Source organism: Trichechus manatus, unplaced genomic scaffold, assembly GCF_000243295.1.
Source record: "Trichechus manatus latirostris isolate Lorelei unplaced genomic scaffold, TriManLat1.0 scaffold00017, whole genome shotgun sequence".
Taxonomy (NCBI): domain Eukaryota; kingdom Metazoa; phylum Chordata; class Mammalia; order Sirenia; family Trichechidae; genus Trichechus; species Trichechus manatus.
In genome coordinates, this window is record NW_004443953.1 from 17,592,646 (window position 1) to 17,615,461 (window position 22,816).

The following is a 22,816-nucleotide window of genomic DNA, read 5'->3' on the forward strand; positions in this document are numbered from 1 at the left end:
CTCTGCTCGGTGGAAAGGAGGAGGAGGAATGTGGAAGGCGGCGGCGCGCAGGCTGACAGGCGGCTCCTCGGGCAGGCTGCGGCGGCCGGAGCGACTCCCCTTCGTCGAGGCTGCGCGCCCCCTCCTCGCCGTGCCCCGAGCCCGCGCGGGATTGTGTGTCCTCCCGCCTTGTCCCTGAAGGGAAGGAACCGAGGTAGGCGCCGGAGCTGTGCAGCGGGGCGGCCGCCTTCCCGATGACTCCGGATCTGCTTCCGAGCTGGGCCAGGCGCTTCCCTTTTCCCTCTCTGTGACTCGGTGTGTGCGGCCCCCCTTCTCTCCCGCTAGTGTTTTTAAAGGACTTGAGTGACAGGAGAAAAACTGTCAAGATGGCAGCAGCGGGAGCAAGGAGGTGATGAACGGGTTGGTCCGGGTTTTCTCGAAGCCCAGGAGACTTGGAGCTTCCCGACCTGTTGGAAGATTTATGCTCCCATTTGTCCCATCCTTCCTCTTTCATTGCGGGGAGAGGGGCAGAGGGAACAACGTCCACGATAAAATAAATCACACAAAACCTCGGAATTGCCGGTCTTGCCCTGCTCGACCCATTGCGAACACCCGCCGAGCCCCCTTCTTTCCGTCTTTTTTTTTTTTTTTTGAAGTGACAAGGGCCCGCCTGCGCTCGGACTCCGGTTCGCCCTCCTGGCCTGCGGGCGAAGCGGGAGAAAGGAGCTGCCCGCGCCGTCCCTGGGCTTAGGTTCCTCTGCCGGGTGGGGGATACCAGAGGGATGGCGTAGGCGGCAGGGCTAGGGAAGGACAGAAGAGCCGGAGACGCCGCAGACTTCGGCGGCGCCACCACGGGAGGCACTTGAGCTGGCCCGAGCGAAACATAAACAAACAAACGCACTCCCGCCTGCCCGGGCTGGGTCTCCAACCGCGGCTCGGCTGCCCTAGCTCCGACCGCTGCCCGCTTTAAAGGCGCGGCCCGTGCCCCTCCCCCTCCCCCGCGGCCGCCCCCCTTTTTCCCCACCCCGCCACCTAGCCCAGGAGAGACCTGCAGATCTGGCGGTGGGGGGAGGGTGCTGCCCCGTGCGAGCCTGTCGATTCGCTCACGTCTCTTCCGCGGCCTCGCCAGGGGGCGGTGTCTGCTGCGCCAGGTTCGTGGGACGCAAGTCTCCAGGTCTGCCTGCTCCCGTGAGGCGGGCGCGGTGCTGTCCGGGAGGCGGCCGCGGGCGAGGACTCGCAGAGGACTCGGCTCCGGCCCGAGATAACCAATTCTCTCTTCTTTCGTGCTTCCTCAGGTGGCGGCAGCAGCGGCGGCGGCGCCCGGGAGCCCGAGCCTTCGCGGCGCCCCGGTCCCTCCCCCGCCGCACCCCGCCCCGGAGAAAGAGGAGAGCGCGAGAGCCCGAGCCGCGGTCGGGCGGGCGGCGAAGATGGCAGAGGCACCGGCCTCCCCGACCCCACTCTCGCCGCTGGAAGTGGAGCTGGACCCTGAGTTCGAACCCCAGAGCCGGCCACGCTCCTGTACGTGGCCCCTGCAGAGGCCAGAGCTCCAGGCGAGCCCGGCCAAGCCCTCGGGGGAAGCAGCGGCCGACTCCATGATCCCCGAGGAGGAGGACGATGAAGACGACGAGGACGGCGGCGGTGGGGCCGGCTCGGCCATGGCGATCGGCGGCGGCGGGAGCGGCACGCTGGGTTCGGGGCTGCTCCTTGAGGACCCGGCCAGGCTGCTGGGTCCCGGAGGGCAGGACCCCGGGTCCGGGCAGGTCTCCGCGGCGGGCGCGCTGAGCGGGGGCACGCAAACGCCGCTGCAGCCTCAGCAGCCGCTGCCACCGCCGCAGCCGGGGGCGACTGGGGGCTCTGGGCAGCCAAGGAAATGCTCGTCGCGCCGGAACGCTTGGGGGAACCTGTCCTACGCAGACCTGATCACCCGCGCCATCGAGAGCTCCCCGGACAAACGGCTCACCCTGTCCCAGATCTACGAGTGGATGGTGCGCTGCGTGCCCTACTTCAAGGATAAGGGCGACAGTAACAGCTCGGCGGGCTGGAAGGTGCGTACCCACCCGGGGCGGGCGGCCGGACCCACAGGGCCTCCTGCGCAGCCTGAGACAAGCGTCGGATTCGTCGGAGCGCGCCTGCGGGCGCCTGGGAAAGGGGTTGGCAGTGGGAGCCTCTGCTGCGAGGCTTTGGGGGATGCTGTGTGACTCCTGGAGAAGGGATACTTGGGGATGGCCGCGGAGGAAGGGAAGGAGGCACCCCGGGAAGCCTTGGGCATGGCCAGGTGAGGAGAAGGGGGCTAGGGTCGCCGGCGAGGGTAGGACAGACTGACAGAAGTGCATTTGCTGGATTCCGGGACAGCGCGGAGGAGGTAGGTCCGCGCCAACTTTGGAATGGAGTTAATCGTAGGTGGGGGCTGCTCCGAAGCTGTGGGTGGCGTGTAGGGGCGTGGAGGAGTGTTTGGGGACCTGTCTCTGGAGGACTGATTGGATGTGTGGTTTCTGGTGGGTCGTAGGAGCGTGGTGCATTATGAATGGCTGCTTGAGAACCTTTGGGTGTAAGTTTAGGGTTTGTGGGTGTTAATTCCAACAGATACATCGATCCCATTAGAAAAAGTAATGATTCAAACCTTTTCCTGATTGGGGCCCATTTCTTTGCTCATGTTGACACCCCGGCAAGCCTGTTCACGAGTAGCCTCACAAATGTTCTGGGGCTTGGACAGGGCCAGCCTTGCCACTTCAGCGCAGATTGGCCCCACCTGCTGCTCCTGCTGAGGCCTGGACGCTGGCGGTGGGTGTGGGTGTGGGTGTGTGTGGGTGTGTGTGCCTGGACGCTGGCAGTGTGTTTGGAGGGAGGTTTGGTGTCAGGGCTGGACGGTAATGGCTTCTATCTATAAGTGGACCTGAAGAGAGGCTCTACTGTTCTTTTCATCCTCTTGGGGCACCGGCCACGTGGTAGGAGAGAGGTGTGGAAAGACCTATGATGTAATGACTTCCTGCAGTTGGGCATCCAAAGAGATTAACTCCTTTGCCCCTGCTGGGCTGCTGATATCCAACTTCTTTGCTCTTCCTGGGCACCCCACCCTCCCCGGCCCCTCCCGCAAGATATGAATGTGTCACTACCAGGCAAAAGAGAGTACTGCATAGTTGGAGATAGATATCGCTTATCAGCTGCTTCTATTTGCTATATTTTTTTTTCTTTTTTGATAAATTATAGAGATGGTTGCTTCCTCCTTCTGGCCCTTCCTTCGTTATCTTTGGGGAGTCCTGTGTCTTCCTGGGTTCCACTGTTTGTCTAAAATAAGAACAGCTTAAGCTTGGTGGAGAAGTGAATTGAAGTTCTGGAAAGGATTCTGTGACAAAGTTAAAGAATTCTGTGCATTGAACGTTTGAATTTACTTTTAGAAAAACCTTGCAAAATGCCTGTTTTTTTTTATGGCTAGTATTGAAAAGGCCTTGTTTAGATACCTTAAAAGCTAAATATGTATTTCTGTATTATTCCATGGTCTGCCTCATTTCTTTCTAACAGATATTGATACATTATGAATCTTATATTTCATCTAATTTTACTGCTTTACAAAAGAATGCCAGTTTCGTGATATGATGGCTGTTTACAGAAAGGGTGAGAGTTAGGTCCATTTCAAAGCAGTGCTAATGTGATACTTTTTAAAACTGGATTTCCAAGTGGATAGCAAGGGATTAATCTCAATATATAATATCAGGATGAGGTGAGTTTACATCTCTAAGAAGATGGATTTGGAACTTTGGAGTACATATTTTTCAAGTTTCTCACTCTTGAAATTTAGTTCTGTGTGTTTTGAATTTGGCACAGAGTCTGTACGTTAAAAGTTTAGCTAACTTTTAACTTAGTTAAAAAGTTAGCATAAAAAGGGTTGTCACGTTTTCTATGATTTTTAAGATTACTAAGGTATTTTAATTCCACAAGTAACATTTCTTGTTATTGTGTTTAAGATAATAATAGTTTAATAGCGTTTGATTTTTTAGACAATTTACATGAGAAAGTGGTATTACCAAAAGTAGCCATTAAATTGTACTTGGCTAGTTATGTTTTCACATAGTTTGCAGGATTTGCAAGAGATTTGGGGGTAGTCATAAACTTTGTGATTTTCTGTGATAACCGTTTTTCTTTTTTGTCTCATGGTTTTGTTTTTCTTTCTTTGCTTTCTGTTTTCTTTTTAAAACCTCATGAAGTATTGTAAATGGAAATTCTCAGGGTTTAGTATGTTGAATAGAGGACACACATACTTGACTGTTTTTATTTTAAAATTTTACACCAATTTCTTTTTTCAGTATCATGTGGCAACTAATCCTTGAAGACTGAAGGGATATGATTTAGTTCAAGAGTTTTTGTAAGATGACCTTCCTCAAAAGATGCAGCCATGCAGGAACTTCCAAATCTTTGATGATAGAGAAGGCCCTTTGAAACTGGGACTGGTTTCATATTCTGATTATGACTAACAGCCAGCCTTTTTGTGCTTGTGGTTTAGTGGAGGTGGAAGAAGAGGGAAAGGGAGAGGTCAAGAGCTAATTGCGACCCATTTCCGTGCATCCAAGTTTCAGGAGTTGATCCCTATTGTGACTAGTCATTTTGGACGCATGCATGTGCATTTAAACCACACCACTTTCGTTCTGAGTTATGCATTAGGGTTTTAACTTCTAAAAATGTCTAGAATTCGGGTTAGCCTCAGTCATGTGTGCATATAGGGCACAGTGCACAGGCATTACTTTTTTTGTGGCTGTTAGAGCCATTACTTTATGAAATCCTGTAGCCAGAATTATCACCCTAAGGTCACAGAATGAAAGAACTAGGAAAAGGGGCTTGAAGATCAGAATCTAGACCAGTGGTTCTCACTTCTGGCCACATGTTAGAAACACCTGGGGAGGTTTAAAAAAAAAAAAAACCAATACCCAGAAAATCTGATTTAATTAGACTAGTGTGACTTAGCATTGTTTTTGTTTTTTTTTCTTAAGTGTCTCAGCCAAGATGAGGTTTCCTGATCTGTCCAACTTCCTTATTTTTATAGTAAAGAGCCTTATTCTTGGAGAAGTTAATGACTTTCGTAAGATTGCGCAGCTAGTTAGTACAGAGGTAATTAGAACCCCCAGTTCTAGAGGTCTTTGTCTTGTATTATTTTCTTCTTTAAATTGATCTTTTTGAGAGATCATTTACTAAGTAATGGGTAATCTTACATGAGTAGAGGTTGCTTTCCTGAAAAGCACATTTGTCTCTCAATCAGAAAACATTTTGGTTATTATTTCGCCATTGGAAGTATAGATGAATGTTGATGGAGGCCTAGTATATCATGTTTGTATAGCAGTCCAGTGCCTGCCAGTATAGGTGCTTAGGAACTGTGACAAGAAAGATAGCATTTTAACAGAAGGAGGAAGCACTTGGTTAACTTACATTTGCCAGATGTGTATTGTGCCATGGAGAAGGGTGATGGCTATCTCAGAGGTTCCCTTACCTCAGGCATTAAAGTAGAAATGAATAATCAGATGTGGTTAAGAGGGTAGAAGGTTACGTTTCCTTTAAGTCATATTAAGCTTACTTGCACTGCACCTATAATTGAACTGGTTTCTCCTGCCTCTGGGGAGACTGCTGGGACTCCAGAGTTTACCGGGATGAGGACTGTTTATCACTTATCCCATGCCCACACTTGCATTTTCCATAGGTCAAAGCACTATCACACTAGGCAGCCATGAATTTCTATGGTGGTTCCCACAGTTTTACAGGAGCAGTGTGCTGTGTGAAGACTTACGCTGCTGCTGCAGAGGATAATTCTTTTAAGAGGCTGGGTCTTCCTTCAAATGAGCGCATGTACCCTTATGGCTTTTTCTCATGGTGGAAAGAGATGAGGACTGACCTGCTACATAATGCTTGTTTATGTCCTCATAGTTCCTTTCAGACTTCTGTACTGTGAAAATTTTAACTGCAACCTTTTAACGTTTTTTAAATTTCAAAATGACAGAGTCATAATAATTCCATGTTGCCTTGTAATTATGAATGACCTCAGTCACATTTTGGAGTAACTCACTAAAGAGCCAGTTATGGCCTGGACTGAAGAATCTGTCTTCTGCTTGGCCCATGTTGCCAAAATGCTGTTTTGTAATTTCCTTTGGCATTACTGTCTTCGTCAGTGATTCTCAACTAATATACTTCCTCTTCCTACAGCAGCAGTACACTAGGGGGACTGTTTTTCCTCTTTTTCAAAGCTGTGTCATCAACCTATCAAATGAAGAAATTGGCCCTTTTTAGTCTGATCTGTGAGCCCCATGTAGCTTAGAAGTTCTTTAAATGTGAAGCTAAGTGTTTGTTTTGATATGTTTATCTCCTTCATAGAAAATGAAATGAAACTACAGCAAATGTATTTTTAGGAGATTTTAGGAGGGTTCTGTTTTAAGAAGATGACACCATAGAAGAACATCTTGTAGTGAGACTTTTTAATACTCTGCTTATGATTCTTACTTAAAAACCTGCAAGGTTTTTTTATTTGGAAAATTAATAAAGAAGCCTTGTCCCACTACAGAGTCATTTACTTGGTCTGGAAAAGGTTTAACAGACACCATCTGTCCAGAGATCTTGATGAAAATGCAAAGACAAGACTGTTTAGGCCTGTGCATTCTGCTTGGGTTCCCCACATACTCCTTGCTGATGCTTCAGACTACAGATTCCCAGGGATGGAGAGGATATGGAATTTATTTCGTTTTCATACCCACTCATCTTACCTGTAGGGAACAGACTTGATCCTATTCTTGGCTCCTTATTACCCTCTTCGCCTTTTCCTACATCACTAATTGAGGGGCCTCAAAGAGCCACTTAGGCTTTTAGCTGCTGTGGCAGGAGCTGGGGATCATGTATATAAAGGCAATTAGTATCAGTGGGTGTTAAAGCTGGTGTACAGTAAGTGAGTAAAAAATTGGAAAGAGAAAACCCTTCTTATCCATTTGCATCACATCCCATTTCATTCATTTAGCAAATATTCATGAAGGCATACTGTGTGTAGGACATTCTTCTGGGCCCCAGGGATATAGTAGTAGGCCAAGGCAGATAAGGTGCCAGTTCACAGGAGTTCATATTCTAATGGGGGAAGACAGAACATAAACATGCAAATCTGTGCTTTGTAAACTTGTCATTGTTGTCCGTTCTCTTTGCCTTTTTCACATCTGTACTTCTTTCCTCAGTGCTTCAGCTTTCTGCAGAGAAGTTATCGGCAAATGGTAAGGCTGGTGTTGAACTCTGGCTTGGAGATTATTTTGCAGCAGATTCAACCCCCACAGATCATGTTAAGCAGCTTGCTTTGGAGATGCAAGGCCACTGTAACATGGCTTCCGTCATTTGGGTCTGTTTGGGAGAAGGCTAGGCTTTCCCAAGTCTGCCTGGATTAGGCTTGAGCACACTTGTGGCTCTGGACAGATGTGAGATCCCCAAGACTGCCTCCTGGGCCCTGGTACAGGACTGGCTTCCCTGTGGAGTAGATGTGGGGCCTTAATAACTGCTGACTCATCTGTATTACTTCTTGCCTAAAATTCAGAACTGAAAGAGGTCTGATAGATCATGTAACTACTTCATTTTACAGGTGAGAAACAGGCCAGAAGTGAGTGACTGGCTCAGGGTCATGCAGCTAGCAGAGGTGGAGTTAAGAGTGTGTGTCTGCTGCTAACCCTTGTGGTTTCACAGCTTTTGGAGTCAGCACTGTTCACCTCAGGTTCTGCAAGCCCTTACTTCATTTGCTCTGCACACCTCCACCCCACCAGGCTGGCTTGCACTGGAGTAGCTGTGTTTCTCTTTTTGCACTCGCCAGCCATCAGTGCTCTCAGCTCACCTTGCTGAAGAAGCCTTCTCTCTTAACCACACCCTACCCTACCCACCCTGTGACTCCTGCCTTTTTCTTTTGTCATTTTTCTGTGACTTTTGTATATTCCCAAGTACATTGTAAGAGCCTTGAAAGCAGGGAATGTGTCTACCAGACAAGCAAGCGTATCTGATGCTTGGAGCTGCTTTTTGGTCATTATGTTCTCAGCCTCTGAGGAGGGCCTTGTTCTGGGACTCTGACACTGAAACGGGGTAATGTGGCTGCGGAATGTGGTGATGTCATGTGTGGAGTCTCTGGGTTACTTGCTGCTATGAAGGTGGTGGTGTAAGCCTTACTTAGACTTCCTAGCATTGTTGTTGATATAATGTAATGTAAATGTGAAATGATGCTCTACAACAGAGCATCATGGGGTTTCCTGCAGATTGTCATGTTTCCTAGTGTGGAAGTCCCTGAAAACTTCATAAGTGCCAGTCACTACCCACTAGAGAAGCCTGATCTTGGGAATGACATTTCATTAAGAGAAAGGTGAAATCAAGCTTGCTGTATGTATATGGACCCCACTTTACACAGCGCCCACATGCACGTTATTAACTATCTAGAAGGATTCATCATAGAATCATTCAGCTTAAAGTTTTCTTACCCGCTTTTTACCGGGCAAAGGTGTTGTGTAAAACTAAGTTTCCTGGAGTGTTCTGCATTTTAGGACACATGCCCCAGATGTATTTGAAGTTCTGTATCTGTGCATTGGGAAATGGAAGTCATATATGAAGGAAGAAGAGATAGCAGACAGTCTTTGAGATGGACCATTTCAGTCTGCAGCTCTTCTAAGTTAGTTTTCTGACCAAGTGGCTAAGCTAGTGATTATGATAGAAGACCACAGTTCTGATCACATTATTACCCAGACTCAATATCTCACCATTTTATTCTTTTTTTATTGTGGTAAAATATGAGTAACAAAACATTTGCCATTTTAACCATTTTTTTGTGTACGTTTCAGTAACATTAACATTCCCATTTGATGTCACAATCACCACTGTCTATTCCCATCCATCAGGACTTCATTTCTCTTTATGGCTAAGTAATATTCCACTGCATGAATATATACTATGTTTTGTTTATCCATTTATCTGTTGATGGACACTTAGGTTGTTTCCATCTTTTTGATATTGTGGATAATGCTTCCATGAACATTGATATTTCAATGCTGTTTTGAGTCTCTGCTTTCAGTTCTTTTGGCTATCTACCTAGGCGTGGAATTGCTGGATAATATGTTAATTCTATGTTTAACTTCTTGAAGAACCTTCAAACTATTTTTCACAGTGGTTACACCATTTTACATTCTCACCAACAATGGATGAAGGTTCCAATTTCTCCACATCTTTGCCAATACTTGTTATTTTCAGTTTTTCTGATAATAGTCATCCTAAAGGGAATAAAGGATTTCATTTTACCTAGATCCACAGTCAACGCCCATGGAAGCAGCAGTCAAGAAAATCAAACGATGTATTGCATTGGGCAAATCTGCTGCAAAAGACCTCTTTAAAAGTCTTTTGCAAAGACGTCACTTTAAGGATTAAAATGCACCTGACCCAAGCCGTGTTTTCAGTCACCTCATATACATGTGAAAGCTGGATGATGAATAAGGAAGACCAAAGAAGAATCGACATCTTTGAATTATGGTGTTGGCGAAGAATATTGAGTATACCGTGGATTGCCAGAAGAATGAACAACTCTGTCTTGGAAGAAGTACAGCCAGAATGCTTCTTAGAAGCGAGGATGGCAAGACTTTGTCTCACAAAGTTTGGACGTGTCATCAGGAGGGACCAGTCCTTGAAGAAGGACATCATGCTTAGTAAAGTAGTAGGTCAGCAAAAAAGAGGAAGACCCTCAATGAGATGGATTGACACAGTGGCTGCAACAGTGGGCTCGAGCATAGCGACAACGGTGAAGATGGCGCACGACTGGGTAGTGTTTCGTTCTGTTGCACGTAGGGTTGTTATGAGTCACAACCATCTCCACAGCACCTAACAACAACGAGAGTGAAGTGATATCTCATTGTGATTTTGATTATGCATTTCCCTAAGGACTAATAGCAGTGAGATAGAAATGGCATTGCGATTGTTTTGGCTATTCTGGGCCCCTTGCAGTTCCATATGAATTTGACGAGTAGCTTTTCCATTTCTGCGAATTAACCGTTTTATTCTTGACCAAATGACTTTCATTTCCCAGTATCTCAGTTTACTTAATCAGAAAAAGAAGTACAATAGCAGGCATCCACAGGGTATTGTGATGTATCACTCCTACCTGGTAAAACACAAATGTATGACTGGAATATGTTTCAAGTAAAAAAAAAACCTTGCTTTTTTTTTTTTTTTTAAGGTTTTCACCTTGAGACTTTTTCTCTGTAGTGCATTAGTTACTTATTAACTTTTAATGGGATAATATTAAGAAAGAGAAACCAACTGACTTCTCCGATGAGCTGTGGTCCTTCTAGTAATTCTACTACTCCTGGGCTGATAGGTCATTGCTTATGGTGAAGGTGCCAGGTTTTGTTTTGGGAACTCACCATGGCTGGATTCCCAGATGTACCCTGGTCTCATAGCAGGGAAGCGAGTCCAGAGCAGGGGAAGAGCATGTGGCACAGTTGTAGGAGGCAAGGCTGAGTCAAGAAGTGACCCCTTCCCTCACGCAAGTAAACAAAATGCCTTAGCTTCCCTCTGGAGTGAATCTACAATAAATTCAGCAGAGATGCCTTTGGCAGTTTTCAGTATGTGTCTTGGAATTTCTTATTTCTTTGAAGACCTTTGTGGAGGAAGGATCCACATCATATTTTTCCATGTGTTTAAGATGTCAGTGAAATTAAATAACTTAGCTCCTGAAGCCATTGAGAATTTACTTTAAATTCAGAGCCAGCAGAGGGAGTACACAAGTCTTTAAGCTTATCTCAAATATTTTTTTTCCCAATAACTAGAATAAGACTGATCAAAAATAAAGAACTCTGATATATGGTGCTTAATGTAAGCTTATGTCATTAGAAAAGGATAATTTGGAGGGTTAAACAACTCAGGTAACTTTTTAAAAGGAAACCTTGGTCTTCTATGGTCCATGGTCTACTTCCCATCCCCAAATAGTTAAGTGAAAGCGCTTTTAACTGAAAAACGTCTTCCCTTGCTTTTCATCTTTTTGCTGTTCTTCTCCTGAAAATAGATGTGAATGTTCATACATACCTAATGCCAAGCTTTTGCAGAACATGTCAAATGTTTGGATCCGTAGAATGATCTGTGTTTTAGTGCTTCACAGTTTCCTGTTGGTGAGAGAAAGGCAAAAACGGTATTATTTCCAATTCAGATTTAGTAGTCATGAATCCACTGTAATGCTATAATTTGTCGTCTCCCTCCAGTTTGCCCCGAATTTTGGTGATGGCAACTTATTTTTACTTGTGGGTATAGGAATGGAAGAGAGGGACAGGCAGGATTGCAGATACAGGAGAATAAAAAAGCTGTACAAGTTCACATTAAAATGTTAATCATCATAGGCTACTTTCAGGTAATTTAAATTTTTTTCTTCATCCTGCTGTGGAGACAGACAGGAGGCATGAATTCTCCTTGATTTCTTAGAACTACTAGGATTTGTGCTTTATGTTCATACCACCCTTGTCCCTCCTCCCCATTTCTAACAGGGTTTGTCCCAGGCTTTTTTTTTCTTTTCTCCTTTCTACCTTACTGAATTTCTTCTTTGCCTGCTTTAGGGTGCTGGTAGTATGACTGTGCTTGTCGAGTGTGGGCTTGAGATTTATCTAAGACTATGAAGTCTGGGGAGCCCTGGTGGTGAAGTAGTTAAGAGCTCAGGCTGCTAACCAAAAGGTCAGCAGTTTGAATCCACCAGCTACTTCTTAGAAACCCTGTGGGGCAGTTTTACTTTGTCCTAGAGAGTTCCTATGAGTCAGAATAGGCTCAGTGGCACACAACAACAACAGTGATCTGGCTGAGGGCTTTGCTCTAGAACAGTCAGTCTTTGAGGGGAGAGAGGAGTCAAGGATCTAGTGGAAGAATAGCGTTGAAGGAAGAATCCTCCCCTCTCTATCCCTTTTAGGGCTTGAGAAGAAGGAGCTACGTAAGTACATGAGTTTCATCGCCATCGGTGGTGGTAGTAAGGCTAATCCAGGATCTCTCTGAAGTCCGCTCACCTTTCCTGTGCTTGGTTCAAGGCCTTTTAAAGTCTCACACACCTGAAGCTTTAGACTCACATCCCCTTTAAGTCCAGAGAACCAGCCATCCTGCTGAAGCATAGAACATAGAGTGATGTCCTCATGACAGCAGCAGCAGATATTTTCTAAGTACCTAGTAGGTGTTTGGGTTGAACTGTGTAGACATATTTAAGAATTCAGAATTGTACCTGTTTATTCTGATATTTCAAAATGATATTTTTGAGGAAGAGAGCCAAGGCTATTTAGTAGAGACATAGTTTGGTTTTTACAAGGAAAAGAGGACAAGTGTATACGAGACATTCTCAGGGCTGGTTATATAATAATGATAATAATAGTAGCTATGATTTATTGACCACTTACTATTGTTTGAAGTATGCACCTCGGTTTTTTATATCTAATATTGATCTTACAAGGTAAACATTTAAATATAAATCCCTTTTTAAGACAAGGAGATGGCTCTGAAGTTAAAGTAACTTGCTTGGGATTCAAAGTCCCAGATCTCTCTGACTCCAGAACTTTTGGCTTTTCTGTTATGCAAAATTTCTGTTAACCTGCCACATTCTTTACGTATATTACTACTAGTCCCCGCATTCATCCTTACATTATTATCTTGTGTTTAGAGCTATGACTGACTCCAGAGGTGTGTGTTGGTGGAGGAATGGGCTTGGACCCATGATTTTGGCTCCTTCCCTTGATTTTTGCAGGAGCTAATAATTTTTGGTGCAGAGGTTAAATGCTCATCTGCTAACCCGAAAGGTCAGTGGTTTGAACCCACCAGCTGCTTCACAGGAGAAAGATGTGGCAGCCTGTTCCCATAAAGATTACTGCCTTGGAAACCCTGTGGGGCAGTTCTGCCCTGTCCTATAGGGTCGCTATGAGTTGAAGTCGACTCGACAGCAACGGGTTTGGTTTCATGTTTAATAACTTTTAAAGATCGAGCCAGTGCTTGGACTTCTAGTGGGGGAGTAGAGGGAGTTGCCTGTGAATTTGGTCAGAAACCTGTTGGTTTGGGGATTCTCATTTCTGTTTGGTCACTGCCTTGTGTAACCACAGTGTACTATGGGTCAGATACATGGTGTACTATTTAGCGAGAAATAATAGAATGATAACATAGTGTGTGGAAATCCTTTGGGTTAGGCTGTTATCTCAGAAATTTCTGCCTTAGGAGATCAGGATATTTGTGCTTCTGCGGGCTTCAGGTAGGAGGAAGAATGGAGATAGCAACACCAAGAAAAACCAATTTCAGGAAAAAAAACATTTACAGGAAGTTACTGGCAGAAGTTTGGCTGCCAAATCAGATCTTATAATTTAAGGTATTAAAAATATTTTGTGAGGTGGTTGCCTCTTTGCAGTGTAGTTACTTATGGGCCAAAAGGCAGACTGCCAAGACAGAAACAGAAAAAATGTTACATAACGCAAGTTGCTGGCCAGGTTAAAGTGTTTATCTCTACTGACAAGCCTACTGCTTTGTCTTCAAGGTAAAATTATGTGTGAGTAGGCCCTGAAATGGTGGTTTTAATCAGCTACAAGAATGTGCCCCAAGATAAAATGTAGCTAGCACAATATTTGTCTAACTACCCCATAGTGTTCTGTGTATGTAGGAAAAAAATTTAGAACTCCTCTGTCGTAAAGACAGGTAATTAGTGCCTGGATAGTTTCCGGAGGATAGACTAGAACCTTGTGATACATGTGGAGCAGGCAGGACAGTTCTGCCTGATAACTGTAGCCATGATGCGGGCAGGGTGGTGGGGATGGAATGCAGCCAGGGTGCCAGGAGGGTGGCACCCTGGAGGCAGTTGCTATAGAAGTGGCAGTGGCCATGGTGGACTTTTAAAGGTACAGCTTGGGTATAAACCTGAAGTTTAAAGAGGATATAAAATTGTGTTCAGTAGAGCTTGTTAGATGTCACCTTGAAAACTGCATTAAAAAACCAAGAGGATTGTTAACTCAATTCAGATAATTCAGATATCAAAACTGCTTTTTTCCCTGAAGTGTCCTAACAGTTGATTTAAAAAATGATTATTTCTTTCATCATAAATTATCTGGATAATTGCCTCAGTTCCATATTTCATATTAAGCTTGGGCTTAGTGATGTTTAAAGCCCACTGCTCACCTTCATCTCCTTTCTTTGCCTCTTTCTTTCTTGTTTTTAGTTTTTATTTCAGTTAATCTAAAAAAAACTCTGTAGTTTATTTTTCTTTTGATACTGTAATGGTTTTTATAAAGTAAAATACTTTCCCTAGATCTCTCCATTAGAACGTTTCTTGTTGGTAAATTCCCCTCAAAAAAAAAAAAAAAAAAAACTACCTACGTAATCTAAAACTTTGTGTTGCTGTAGGTCTTGGAGAGTTTTTACTTTCTAGGTAGCTGTTTTGGCGCTTCCTAGTAAGCATTCATTTCCAAATCAGGGACTTGTTAATTTCACCCTTCAGACATTTGCGTCTGGATCTGTGTTTGATATCCTTTTTTGGCAGAACATTCAGTTGGTAGAATGAGAAGGGACATATCTTTATTTATTAGTTATTTTTCAATACAGTCCCACTAACAGCATTAATTCACCTACCATGCAAATAAACAGTGGTCCACAAACTAATACAATTTTAAACAAGATAAATTTTTATTAAGTAAAAATTACAACTCTAAACCCAAGTATTTTTCTGAATTTTTAATAGTAATGATCAGTTAGATTTGGCACATTGTTTGGGTAACCCAGAGAAGTCTGGAATGGCTTTATGAAAATGCTGTAGGCCTGATTGTTTTAAGTTGTCTTGGAGCTGGTCCAAGCGTGAGTGTGTTTGCTTTAGCACACTTGGGCTCTTAAGCTCCTGATAGGTAACTTCCTAGGTGAGCTAGTATACTGTTTCTTGAAATTAGTGGCCTAGATCAGGCTTTCTATCTCCAGCCTTGTCCAATAAAGATAAGTTTACAGCCTCTTGTTTGAATAGATGCATGTCCTCTGCTGAACTGAATTATCTAGCTCAGTCCTATTTAGTCTTGTCCCCTTCCAAGAAAAATCCTTATTTCAGACTCAAAGCCTAGGTGATTTGGGCCATAGGCTTTATCACGCTCAACCTTCATGTCAGTTGCTAAGGTGAAATTTGGCACTTGACTGTAGGTATCATTTAGTAGATGTTCTGTGAGAGGAGGGGAGAGGTTTATTCCGATAGTCTCATAAAATCAAAGAATACTTTGAGTTAATTTGTGGGCAGCTAGGACTGAATAAGTACCATATGTTAAATTAGGAAAGCAGACTTGTGGTGCTAGTGAAAATTAAGTCTTCTAATAATGGTTTTAAAATAATTACGTTTTTATTAAAAATTACACATTCTCATTTTTAAGATGCAGTTTTATCCACATCTTTGTTTTCTAAGTAAATAAAAAAATTTAGTAAATCTGTTTTAATGCAATGAAAATACATCTACTCTGGTCTCCCAGTGTGTGCCCTATTCAGGTGAGCAGAGATAATTTCCACCTGAAGTCATTGTTACCTGCCCTTAGGGTCCCTGTTCTACACTGCATTCTCTAACTAGTTTCTTCTGTATTTATTAGTCTACCTTAAATAGAATCATAAAGCTTTCAAAAAAATTTTTTCAGCTTGTTACCTCAAGCAACTAGCCTGTTCAAAAAGGAAGAGAAAAAAAATAGCTCTTCAATATACTAGTTTTATCATGTGCATCGCATAATTTTACACCTTTGAAAATCTGTTTGTCAGCGTGGTTACTGAGACGATAATTTAATTTACCAAGTGCTCTGAGAGTTCTTCAGCCTCTTCCCTTTGCCTCTCCTTTAAAAAAAAATTTTACTTTTCCTGAGGGAGAAATTTTATTGTTTTTCTGGCACATGTTTTCAAAGTTGAACCTTTAGTTGATTTGTTTGTAATTAGTTAACACTCTTTGCCCCAAGTTCCTAGTTATTAACCCTTCTGAAAGAAATAGTGCCCCTTGTTAAAAGGGCTTCCTGATAAGTTCTTTGGACTGCTGTCATATCTTTGGCAAATGAGTGTACTTCCTTGGTCATCTAGCCTTTTCTGTTTTTGAACCTGAGATAGCCAACCTTGGGTTGATGTCTAGATGAATCACTGAGAATCTAAGAGCCTTACTTTACTTGTCCTAGTCATTCTCAGCTGTTCTACCATTCTTTTCTCTTCCATTTACATCTGCTGGGCAATGTCTAGAAAGGGCTTGTTGACCCCTTTTCCTCTTTCCCAGCCATCCTGTTATCTCTATGTGACCTTTCTCTTACATCAATGGTTTTCAACCCTGGCTGCATTTGAGAATCACCAGGGCAGCTTTTTTTTTTTTTAAAAAAAAAAAAAAACCAATGTCTAAGCCTCTTCTAAACCAATTAGGTCAGAATCTCTGGGTGTGAGACCTGGGTGTCTGTATTTTTTAAAGTTCCCGTGTAGTTATAAGGTGCAGCGAGTGTTGAGAACCATCGTCTTAGAGATATGAGAGAGATTTTGGCTGTGGAAGTTATTGGCCATTTTAGTTTTGATTTTCAGATCTATTTCTACCCTCTCCTCCGTGGGAAGCTTACAAGGTAGAATTTGCTTCACTTCTGAGAAGCTCTATATAAAAAGGAATCTGTTGAGTTGGAATGTAAGAGTATGGCTGGCTTCTAAGACAAGGGCATCATTACTTAACAAACTATATTTAACTAGGATCTTGTCCTCTACTTTTTCTTTTGTGTAAATGTATGTGGTTTTTTAAAAGTTATTCAACTCCCACTTGTTTTTCTGGTCTCCACTGAACCCTAGTTAACTTATTTTGAAGTTTTCACGAATTCGTAAGAAGAGCAGGTGCTGTTTCAAGTCATGGCATAAGACTCGAAAACTGAGACACATCAACTTACTATCCTTCTTTTGTGCAAACTAATCTGACATACTAGAGGGTTCCACCATATTCTGGTCCTTTAAGCTAGTGGTTCTCAAAGTGTGATCCCAGACCAGCAGCATCAGATCACCTGGAAACTTGTTGGAAATGCAGAGTCTTGGGGACCATCATAGACAGATGGAATCAGAAACTGAACCTAGCATTCTGTGTTTTTACACACCCTCCAGGTGGTTCTGCTGCAAGCTGGAGTTTGAGAACCTCTGCTTTAAGTCATTTCCTAAATCTTTAGAATTCCTCTGGTGATAGATTAGAAGTCAGTAATCAAAATTATCAAGCCATTTTGGCTTAAGATCCTGACAAGAGTGGAAACAGACATCTCTGGTGGTATCTTTTGAAATGTAATACAAATCTAGCCCCTTGAGTATTTTAACTTCCCACAGCTCCTTGTTAGCCTTCTGTCAGGGCAAGGGTACCAACCTTCTTCCTGGATAACAATGGCGAAGGTTCCACTCAGGTGTACAGAGGAAACCAAATCCTCATCTTAGTGCATGTATTGTGTTCAGTAGACTTGTGTTCAGGTTGGATTCTTTTGTTTTATGATCTTTCCCCTTATTTGTTTGTTTTGTCTTTTGGAAATGCTCCCAGTTTTAAGACCAGCATCAGACGGGGGAGTAGTCATACTGACTCATCCCCAGACCGACGTGGGACATGTGGAAGAAAGATAAGATTAAAATGTGCTGGGTGTAATCACTGTGAGAGGGTGAGTGAAAGAGAAAGTGCAGCTTTCATGTTGAGGTCGAGACGAGGCAGTAGTGGGGAGATTTCATCCATCTGGGCTCAGAGTCCTAAAAGGCTCATGGCCTCCTCCAGGAACTCCTCTTCATCACAAGGTGAAGTCAGGCAAAGATCAAAACAAGTTATTCTGCTTGTCAGTATCATTGAATTGTGTAGTCCATTAAGCAGGGCCTCATGATTGGCCATATCAACATAGTTGATGGCTTTAGGAATATAAATAGTGCAAAGAACAGTGGGTTGGCCAGGACTGGACAGGACCTCTTAACAACTGCTTCAGAATGTTGTCTGAGATTCATAAATGCTCTTACATCTGGCACATAAGGGGAAAAAAAACAGGATTACTTTGAACTACACATTCTATTCTCTTTTAGTAGCATACCTTTTCCTGCGTGAAGCTGTGTCCAAGACATCATGGCTTGAGTGCTGAGCTTGATAGACAGCGATAGGGGTTTTCTTTTTAGGAGAATGGTTAGAACATTCTCCCCAGATTCATTAGGGTTCTTGGGAAAGGGTCAAGAAGGCAGGTTCAGGTGTTAGAACATCAGAAGATCCATGCCGTGATGGAGAAAGCTAGGGCCAGAATTTGGTGGAGAGTCCTAAATATTGTACCTTTTAACACAGTCAGCAGCATTCAAAATTGGACTAGGGAGTACTAGGGGACTTTAAAGATCAGAAGTCAGTCAGATATAGCTGGTGGGAACTTAAATCATTTGGAACCAGGGGACACTTTGCAGGGCTGCCACTGCTCATAGATGAAACGTGTAAACACACATCATTGCACTTCCGTTTTGGTTTTCCAGGAGGATGGACCTCTGCTTGCATGCTATGGAAATGGGGTGGGGGTGGCATCTTGGAAGGATCTGGTACTAAGGATGCATTTGTGAAGTAAAGTGCCTTAAAAAACAAACAGACTCATAAGAAAAAGCCTTCCTGGCAGCAGTATATGAATTTTGCCTCCCAGCCTTGAGGAACCCTGAGTCCTTGGCTCCTATGACCTAGATCTGAAGATGATAACGAGACATCATCTATTTGAACCTTCTGTGAAAATCCAGGAGGCTATAGAGGAGGCCTTTGGCTTTGAGAAGAATGTCCGTGTTCTACATGCTGCTGAATTGGGGGGAGTTGAAGGTGAAGAGCTTTTTTTAGGGGGAGGAAAAAAAGGATGAAAAATGTTAACAGCTTCAGTCTACATTTGTGTGAATGAGTGCAGTCACAGCCTTAGGTTTGCCCATCATTTTCATGACTGTAACTAAAAGCTACTGCTAATTATCCTTTATTACGTGCCAGACCCTGCTAAGAGCTTTACGCATATTAGCTCTTCCTCATTATAGATGAAGAAACTAAGGTACAAAATAGTTAAGTGACTTGCCCAAGACCATGTAGTTAAGTGATAGAGGTGGTATACCTGCATGAATATGTCTCTACCTTGACTAAATAAACTCCAAAATGAATAATTTCTATCAGATTTCTCCTTTTGGTTTAAAAGAAGAGACAGGAGGAGAGTTTGCATTATTGTGTTAGAATTGAGAAAGACCTATCTACCTGGCTTGTCACAGTTTGGGAACCCATATAAAGAATAGACTTGAGTGTTAGGTTGTAGTCAAGCATTCAGATTGAACACAAAAAGCTTTTAAAGTTTGCATTCCTGTGAAGTGTAATTATTCTTAGAGATGGGACTTTCTAAACTGCCTAGCTTCAGAGCAGATATAAGTGCTATTCCAAGAAGTGTGACACCATTCATATTTTGTAAATGCCGTTTCATTCTGAACTGCATCTAAATTTCCCTGTGGTCACTGCTTTCTTTCTTCCTTTTCTCCTGTAGAAATGGAAGTGGCCTAATTGTAAACCACCACCTGGTGAACAGCTGCATCATGCTTGACTTGGCTTTGGGAGCCAATGGGTCATTTGGGTCTAGCTTTCATTCTTTGCTTTGGATCTGTTTCACACTTTTAGGCCCAGCATGTTGTGCATGATGGTTTAAGAGGGTGACTGAAGTGAGAAGATGTTAAATGATGGAAGCAGGAGGAGAAGGTGGCCAAATTATGGAAGACAGGGACTATTATTTGGTTGGTAAATGGGGATCCAGGAGCACAAGAAATGGCCCATTAAAAATACCTTGGCAAAGTTGGAGTGTTGTAGTTGTCTGACTTTGATGAAATATATTAGGAGCAATGACTGAGTTTAAGAGAGTTAAATCATTACATAACTTCTCCAAAGAACATTATCGAACAACGCACGCACACTTCTAGTTAACTGGTATCATTAATGAGCAAAACTTTATAATTAAAATGCAAAAAGAATTTATTTTCCATTAGTCATGGAACCATTGAGACACTTTGGGGAGGAAAGGGAACTATTGTAGTTCTTCCTATACTGGAAGGAAAAAGAAGGTAAAGTTATTTTGTGCCTCTGGAATAGTAAAAAAATAATAATGCCCTGTGTTTTTGGTAGTGTCTTCCAAGGAGTTCAGAATTTTGCATCATTTCTTCTTTGTCAAGATGAGAGAGGCATTCTGTCTCTACAGTAAATCTCCTAAAGTCCCCAGTGTTCAAGGGGTGAAGAAGGGCGAATGAGGGGAAAGAAATAGGAAACTTAATGTGCCATCCTTCCCCCATTATGAAAAATGATCTGTGGCTTGCTGCCAAGACTTTGTTAAAAGAACTTGGTTGTCTGGTATTTCTCATCTGCATGAAATATAATAAAAGTCTCCATTTTTTCCTGAGATTAATAATAAAGATAAAACTTTCTCAATACTTTAAAGTAGAGGCTGCACACTTTCCAAGAAAAAGCCCTAAAAACAATGTAGGCTATTTTTGGAATATTATATGATTTTAACTATCATATAGGGACAAAATATGTTTCTTGGACTTACAACCCCACAAGAAAAAAGAGAAATCGATCCTCTTTGTTGGCTTAGCATAGGCCATTTATTTACTAGCCACTTAAGGAAGTGCCTCCCAGCCACAGCCACTTTTAGATTGAATATAGCGATCATCCTAAACCTCTTGTTTTCCAGATGTGGGAAGCAGGCCCCGAGAGGTTGTAACTTGATGAGTGCAATTAAAGGTGAAGTTTGTGCTAAGTCCAAAGTTCCCAGCCCCATGTTTTAAGTTTTTCATCTCTCAGGGATAACATGGGAATCTATATGTCCAGTTGTTCAGAACTGAGAAACATTTCTTTTATCAGTCGTAGACCAATCAGATTTTCAGAAGAGGTTGGTCTTTTCTGAATGAAAACTTTGTGTTCCTCTGCATGTAAATGGAGATGTCCTACAAGGCCAAGTAGAAAATAAATGAGCTGTTGGTAAGATAATACATTTATTCTGTTTAGCCTAATACTTTTCAGTTAGGTTTTTGTCATGTAGATAATGAGTAACCCCTTTAGAGATGATAGTAAAGCAGTGGGGTTATTTCTTTTTTGAGGAAACAATTTTCAAGGTAGACTTTTCGTGTTTTGTTTTCTCTTTCTTCATGTGTACAGCTGTGCATAGAGATAGGAAAGCCAAGTCTGACCTAGAAAAAATACTGCAGTAGAACAATCTGTCTCCTTTGTCTGTGACTACCTGTGTTAGGCACAACTGGCTTCCACATCTGCTGACCCAGTACTATTGACTCTCTGTACCTTTCTTGGCAGCCCCACTTTATGTACCTAACATTTCCCTGTTCATCTCACCTGGGCCCTGTTTCCTGAGGAATTCTGTAGGGGAAGGACTGATCTGAGAAATAAATCAATGCTAAATTGATGATGGAACTCCTGAGTTCTGGAACCCAATGCCTTGGATGTCATCAAATTTATCCCTGCATTTTCTGCATTAGAAAGTTAAGGAAGGTTAAGGGGTTACCTGAGACCGCACAGTGAGGCCACTCATAGTTATGAACTAGTTGGGTAGTCACCACAGTTTCCATCACTTTCACTGAGGAACATCTACCTGGCTGTCTCATGAAGGTCTGTAAATAGGCCTGCACTTGCCTGGACACTTTCCTCACTCAGATACCACTACATTATTCTCTAGGCAGGAAGAAGGTTTTTTATTTCACTGTGGCCAATATGGAGGCATTCTGGGGAAATGTACCTGCGGGAGACTTCCTAAGGCGGCGGAGATACTGCCTTAAAAACCTCAGAGAATGACTGCCTGGTGGCAGGCCCTATAATCCAGAGTGATGGGGCCTGAGTTTTCTAAGTGGTTGTAACTCTGAGGGCTGTGACTTTGGGAAATAATTACATTGCATGTAATGTTTTGAAGAATTAGTACCCTGTGCCAGGGGAGTGGATGCAGTTAGCTAGATCAGTCGCTTTAACTGGTAGTAGATTGCTGCAAGGGCAATTTGCAGTTCCACCAGTCTTAATTCTAGTCAGCCCATACATTAAGTACTGTTTGGTAAACTTAGATATCTTTTATTGGGAATTAAGCCCAAAAAGCAGTTTTCTGTAACTATTAAAGTCTGATTGATAATGCTAAGCTCTTTATTAAGGCATTGGAGAAATTTGGCACACTTCGGAATGAGCTGTTTCTTTGGCTTTGGTATTGAGAGCAAAAGTGCCACTTCTAGTCATTTTAAATATTACTAGGAGATTTCATTCTTGACACTGATTATTGAAAGGTTTGTGGCAAATGGGATTTCTAATGCTGTAATAATCTATGTGTGCTTTATAGGCAAAATAAAAATACAGCAAATTGAACATAACTCCTGTGAACTAAGTTTTCTTGGTCACACAGATGAATGGAGGTCCTGGTCCCTCAGCAGCAGGTTAGTGGCACTGGTGCTGGCTTCTGCAGCCTGGGCCAGGGTCCAGGACTAAACCCAGGGGAAAGTATATACATCCAGGGCTCACATGACTTGGCCATTTGGGGACAGGGTGTAAGGATGTGCTGTCTGGCCACAGCCATGATTATCCATTTGCTTTCACTCAGCAAACGTGCTAATGCATGGAGTACCAAGATGGACTTAAAAGTGGGCATTGCTTTTGAAGAGTTCACGGTATAGTGAATGATGGGGATATGCAAACAGAAAATTGCAATATTTTTTGGGAGACTGCCCTGAGGAAGGCCCCCATGGGCTCAGAGTCTACCTTGTCTAGAATGGAGAAGCTCTTGCTGAGTTGTCCATCGTGGCGTGCATCTCTGCCCATCGATCGTTATTTTCTCCCCAGATAATGAAATTGCTGACAATACAGTGT

The 22,816-nt window shown here is 43.1% G+C and overlaps 1 protein-coding gene across 1 annotated transcript in view; it reads left to right on the forward strand.

The window, feature by feature from the left end:
- Window positions 1-256: 256 nt before the first annotated feature.
- FOXO3 (forkhead box O3) overlaps window positions 257-22,816 on the forward strand; it is a 119,081-nt gene continuing 96,521 nt past the window's right edge. The window contains exon 1 of the mRNA XM_023727630.1: window positions 257-2,024. Within this exon, the coding sequence (XP_023583398.1) occupies window positions 1,407-2,024 (618 nt within the window). The 5' untranslated portion in view covers window positions 257-1,406. The remainder of the gene's footprint in view (window positions 2,025-22,816) is intronic.